This window comes from Plasmodium fragile, assembly GCF_000956335.1.
Source record: "Plasmodium fragile strain nilgiri unplaced genomic scaffold supercont1.18, whole genome shotgun sequence".
Taxonomy (NCBI): domain Eukaryota; phylum Apicomplexa; class Aconoidasida; order Haemosporida; family Plasmodiidae; genus Plasmodium; species Plasmodium fragile.
In genome coordinates this window covers 9,523-15,393 of record NW_012192598.1, presented here as the reverse complement: position 1 = coordinate 15,393, position 5,871 = coordinate 9,523, and the positions used below count along the sequence as shown (strand labels likewise).

Here is a 5,871-nt window from a genome sequence, read left to right as displayed (position 1 = left end):
CTTACCTTCCAAAGGGAATAACCAAGAACGGCCACGATGACGGAAGCGACGAACAACAGGATCGGAGTAGTGGCGGTAAGGACGTCCGCGGTTAGGTCGGGGCCATCGGGACCTCCGGGACCCTTAGGTGGATGTTCACTTATAACTGTCCTATGTGGATCAATGGGCGCAGCGTTTGGTCCATATGCTCCCCCGATACCATCTGCATGTGGTTTAAAGTCTAAATCTAAACCAGGGTCCTTGTTCGCATTTGTTCCATTGGAACCAGTGCTTTGTACATTGTTGCGTCCGGGGGAAGGAACAGGACTAGGGGGTTGGTGACCAGTAGAACCAGTACCGGAGGAACGTGGATTCGTAGTGCCCGTGGAGCCAGTACCAGTAGAACCTGGACCCGTAGGACCAGCTGCACCAGAGGAACCTGTGTCATGTGTGTGACCATGTTGATCAGGATCAGTGGAGGTAACTGGTGCCTTGGGGGGCTGGGACTCTTGAGATGGTTGTGTCGTGGGAGAGGATGCGGCAGTATGCCCATCATGGGCTTTATCATCCTTAGCAGTATTGTCGGCCAGCGGTGGATCAGGCTTACTGCCACCGGAGGCTGAGGAACCGTTACCAGTAGTTACTGGTGCCGGATCTACAACTTTTGTTGTGTCAGTATGGGTATTATCAACACCGGTGGTGTTCGTTTTGGAAGAATCATCCTGGCCATTAGAGGCCTGGCCTTCAGGTATCTCTAAATTCTGTGTCGGTTCAGTGCCTGCTCCTGGAGTTCCTGCAAGGGCTCCCAACGGGAACAAGTGGAAATATGAGGACTCTGAAGTGTGTACGTTGCATGGCTACGACAATGGTCATCTTTGTGCATGGTCTGTCGGCCACACGGTGCGTCGTTTAAGGTTGACCCGTGTATTGGGACGGCGTGGCAGGTGCCACCACGGGAAAAGACTCTCTCTCTCCCACGCAGCACACAACACACACACACAGTGTGTGTCGATGTCTCTACCTGTCGACGTCTGTCTGCGTCTCTACGACACTCTACATCCCGCGGCGGCTTACTCTTCCCCGCGTCGCTCTGCCCCTAATTCTCATTCGGCGTTTGGTTTCTCTCTCTCCGTGGTGTCTCTCCCGCTGTCGCCGGAAAAGTTGTTTCCTTTTCTGTCTTTTTTTTTGTGTGTTGCATGTTGTGTCCTGTTTTCCTTCTCCCAGAAGACTCAGTCACAGGGGTCCGTCGGGACAGGGACCGCTGCGTGCACAGTGCTATCACGTGAATCTGTACGTGCCGTACCTGAGCATGCGGTAGATGAAGGAGTACTGAGGACCTGAATTTGAACACGTCCACCGCCTGGGCTTGCATGACCGACTGTCTGTTGGACAGGGGTGCAGGGTACAGTTGTGTTCTTACCTGCAGGGGTCGCTGTTTCATCCGGTGAGGAGGGGGATGCTGATGACGATGATTTACCCTTGTCCTCCACATCAGGTTGTGGCGGAGGTGGGGCTTGTGGTACGGGTCCTGCTGGTGGGTCCTCGGACCTGGACCTGTCATCTGACCCAGCACCTCCCTCCGAAGGTTTCTTCTCAGGAACATCCTTTTTTGGTACCTCTGGTACCGTAGCTGGTGGTACTTCTGATTTCTTCGTGACTACCTCCCTGTTACTGCTGTCTTCATTCTTCTTCTCCTTTTCCCCACCTGCAAAATGAAGACAGGGGAATGATCAAATATATGATTAAAAAAGGACACAAGTGGTACAGAAAGAAGGGGCAGAACGGTGCGGTCATGTAGCGACCGGGTAGGTCGGCTGCATGGGTCGATGCATGGATCGATGCAGTGGGTCGATGCAGTGGGTCGATGCAGTGGGTCGATGCATGGATCGAGGTGCAATCGGTGGACTGCGTACGCGGTGGACTGGGGCTAGATGGTAGCAATACACTTATTTGTTGTTGCCGTCATCTCCTCTCCGCTACCGCTGCCGTGGCCACTCATCGCGTACGCCGTCGCGCTGTTTCCCTCGTCGCCGCTACCGTTGTCGTCGTGGTCAACCCCGCTGATGGCAGCGAAGTGTGGTGCTGTTCTCGCCGCGTGTGCGTGTTGTTGTGGCGGCCGCATTCGTGCGTGCCGTATTCGTGCTTACTCTCATCTATCTTACCTGTCGGTGCCGGTGGTGTGGTCGCCGCCGTGATGGCGGTCTGCCCGTTTTTGCCATCGTTCGCTGCAATAAAGGAACAAATAGGAATTACAAGGGTTAGTATGTACGTTTTGTGTTCTTGGAAGTACACAGGAATGAACGTTGTTCACATATCTGCATGTTGTTTCGCATTGCTCTTTCCCTTGTACATCGACACTGTCTGTCGTGCTCGTTTCTGTACCTATGTTTGCTGCTGTGTTCTAATGTGTCTCATTCTGGCCCAACCTGCCATGCCTTACCTGACTTCCCCGTGTTCGCTTCTTCCCTTTTTTGTATGCCTTGCTCCACCTGTGTCGCGATTTCCTTAAATATGTCCTTCATGCCTTCCTTCAATTCATGGACTATCTGAGTAATTCCTAAGTCGTCCTTATGCTTCGTATGCTCTTTATCCAAGAATTCCGCTATTTTCCATCCCTGCTGCCATGGTGTCCGACATGTGTTAGTTGCCTTCACTTTTTGAAGCCGTCTCTTCAGTCTGCTGTCTTCCGCTAACCATTTCTTCACTTTTGCATTTAACTCAATCTTCCCTATGTTCCCATTCGGAAATATGTCTTTACCACATTTCCGCTGCTGTATTAAGCCCCCCTTAAAACCGTCTTCCGCTCCTAATTGTTGCATCGAGTACCATGCATAAAATATTCCCCACCTACTCCTGCACACAGATTCGTTTAATACTTCGCTGAACATATGTGCTATTATACATCGTAAGTGCTCCGTTATTTTTGCACTGGTATCATCCTCCTGTTCGCTAACCGGGTGTGCATGACTCCCCCAATTCATGAAAAATAAGGCCCCTGCCATAAGTACGCATACAATTCTATCTCCGACTTTCTGTGTTACTAATTGTTCACCGCGCTCATACGCGTAGTGCTCCCATCCTGTGTTATCACAATTCGATGCATACAATATTATATTATCCTCGTGCATGTATTCCACAAATTCCTTCATTACCTCTGTGGTCTTTGCCCATACCATGTCCTACAATGTAAGAGAAACACAGGAAATATATACATGCGCATGTGTACTTTAATTCTATGTGCGACGATGCGCTGCATTCTCTCGTGTACCAATAACACCAGGGCAGTGAACGCCCCGTTTTGCTCTTCTATTCCTGTATGTCCCTACCTCATATGTATCCTGATCGAGATCTCCCGCTTGGATTACCCATTTCGCCAATGCGTGCGCCAAATCTACCGTTCCCATGTTACTACTATTCACTGAAATATACGGTACCCTGGGAAGTACTCATGCATTAGTAGTATTCGTATGGTTGTTATATTGCATCAATGCGCGCTTGCGTGCAGTTTTAGTCGATAATGCTCCTTCTGTCGGTGTTCACTACGCCGCGCTTAACATTAAAATGTTCCATAAAAAGAGAAAAATGAAGCACCTAATGATAGAAGGCAGAATGTACCAAAACAGAAAGTGTCCATATGAGTTGCTGACACAACATACAGGGAAGAAAATACAAATAAAAAAGAAAGACAAGGGAAAAAGAAAGGAACAAATAGCAAAGGTACAACACCACGCGTCATGAACACCCCCGCCCCCATTTCTACACCGGTGTCCACTAAACGCCTGTCACACACACTGTGTCTCTCTGTGCGCGTACACCTAAAACGAACAACAACATGAATGTCTTCTGTGGTCGTTGTTGCCGTCGCTACCGTCGTTGCCGTCGTTGTGCGCCCTACCACATAATACGTGTGTTCCGTCCTCCCCGGTCCGCGCTCTCTGCTCCCGCTCTGGATTCTTACTCGGCTACTTGGTCGAATCCTTCTTACACTCGGACAATCGCCTTTACGCGGCCGCTTTGGTCGACGCGTTTGCTCGGAGAGACAATGTCTCCCTCCTTTCTTACACTCGGCTACTTCGTCGAATACCCCTTACTGGGCCACGTTTGCTCGCAAGAGCGTTGCTTAGTGGGCCGCGTGTTTCGACGCGTTTGCTCGGAGAGACAATCCTCCTCCTTTCTTACACTCGGACAATCCGTCGCATGCGGCTTGCACTCGGCTACTTCGTCGAAACCTTCTTACACGCGGCCGCGTTGGTCGACGCCGCTGCTCGGAGAGACAATCTCTCCTCCTTGTTACACTCGGTTACGTCGTGAAATACGTTCACTCGGTGGCAATCCGTGTATCCGGCGACAGTCGGTGGCAGAGACAATCTCTCCTCCGTCTTACACTCGGCTACTTCGTCGAATCGTTGTTACAATCGGATGCAATCTGGTTTACCCGGCCACGTTTGCTCGGAGAGACAATCTCTCCCTCCTTTCTTACACTTGGCTACTTCGTCGAATCGGTGTTGCACGTGGCCGCGTTTGCTCGACGCGTTTGCTCGCAGAGACAATGTCTCCCTCCGTTCTTACACTCGGACAATCCTTCGTCGAATCGTGGTTACACTCGGCTACAATGCGGTGTACGCGGCAACGTGTGCGCGGAGACAAGCGCTCCTTATACTCGAATGCGTGGTCGCATGCTATATTTGTTCTGCACTATACCCGTAGAATGCACGTGCTCATCTGTTAATAATTAACTTCACATAAAGGAGAATACTACCCCTTCATAGTATTCATGTAAATCTACATTTTATATGCATTTAACCGGTACCCACCTGTTCCTATGGTCATGTTAAAAGAAGTGGACTACACATAACAAGAAACAAGGCAAAAGTAAGCACAAAGAAACAGAAGTAAGCAGAACAGAGCAGAAAAAAAAAAAAGACGGTATGGAATAGTGCAAACCGGAAATACAGTATGTATATCACATAATGAAGTACAAGTGGTCGGCCGTTAGCATGCGTTATTTTCCATTCATATGCCCCGTCATCCGAATGTCACAGTTGCTCCAATAGGTCATCCACATATAACTCCCTATCCTGCAAACTGCGTTCGAGCTCGCTCTCTTCGATTACGGACGCGAGAAGGAGCATCCACAATGTGGCAGTTAACGGTTGTTTCATGTGAGGGGGCTGATGCAGTGGTTGGGTGCATGGTATAGCTGTCACTCGTAGCATGTCTGCTGCTGCCGTGACTTTGTCCACTTCTAAGTCGTTGTCGACTACTGATACTTCGCCTGTGGGCGTTGCTGTCTCCTGCTGTACATTATTCAACAAATGCTGAAACCACTCCTCTTCACTGTATGTATCCGTCCGTTTATGCTGTCTTGCAATCCATTCTTTCCACAAGTCCAATTTCTTCATCGGCGGGGTGGGTGCCTCACCTAATTCACGGTGCCCGGATACTCCGTTGTTTGCGTTTGCCACCATGTGCTCACGGAGGTATTGTTTCCATTCCGATTTGATTTCATTGAACCATGTTTGCCCCGTGCACGCCTGGAATAGGTGCTTGTTGCGGTCAATCCAACGCAGCCACGTGGTAGTGTGGGATGTGGTTATGTCTGTGATTTCGGGCTGAGGATGATCACATGTGTGTGTGTCTGTGACTGGGGCGTTGGTGTGTGGATGTATGATTGCGGGCTTTGGAGGTTCATGTGGGGGTGTGTCTGTGACTGTGTCGTCTGTGACTAACTGGTGTGTGATGTCGGGCTTAGGATCATCACGTGTGGGTATGTGCGTGACTGTGTAACATGTGGGTATGTCCGTGACTGTGTCACATGTGGTTCTGTCTGTGACTGCGTTACCGGAGCCTGGTGGTTGTGTGATTTCGGGCTTAGGATCCTCACATGTGGGT

The 5,871-nt window shown here is 50.1% G+C and overlaps 2 protein-coding genes across 2 annotated transcripts in view; both read right to left on the bottom strand.

Annotated features, from left to right (window-relative positions):
- Positions 1–3,155, bottom strand: part of AK88_01937 (uncharacterized protein) — a gene marked incomplete at both ends in the record, with an annotated part of 5,050 nt that extends 1,895 nt beyond the window's left edge. The window contains 4 exons of the mRNA XM_012479572.1: positions 6–772; positions 1,400–1,684; positions 2,142–2,204; positions 2,420–3,155. Coding sequence (XP_012334995.1) covers positions 6–772; positions 1,400–1,684; positions 2,142–2,204; positions 2,420–3,155 — 1,851 coding nt within the window. The remainder of the gene's footprint in view (positions 1–5; positions 773–1,399; positions 1,685–2,141; positions 2,205–2,419) is intronic.
- A 1,860-nt stretch (positions 3,156–5,015) lies between these two features.
- Positions 5,016–5,871, bottom strand: part of AK88_01936 (uncharacterized protein) — a gene marked incomplete at both ends in the record, with an annotated part of 5,429 nt that continues 4,573 nt past the window's right edge. The window contains one exon of the mRNA XM_012479571.1: positions 5,016–5,827. Within this exon, the coding sequence (XP_012334994.1) occupies positions 5,016–5,827 (812 nt within the window). The remainder of the gene's footprint in view (positions 5,828–5,871) is intronic.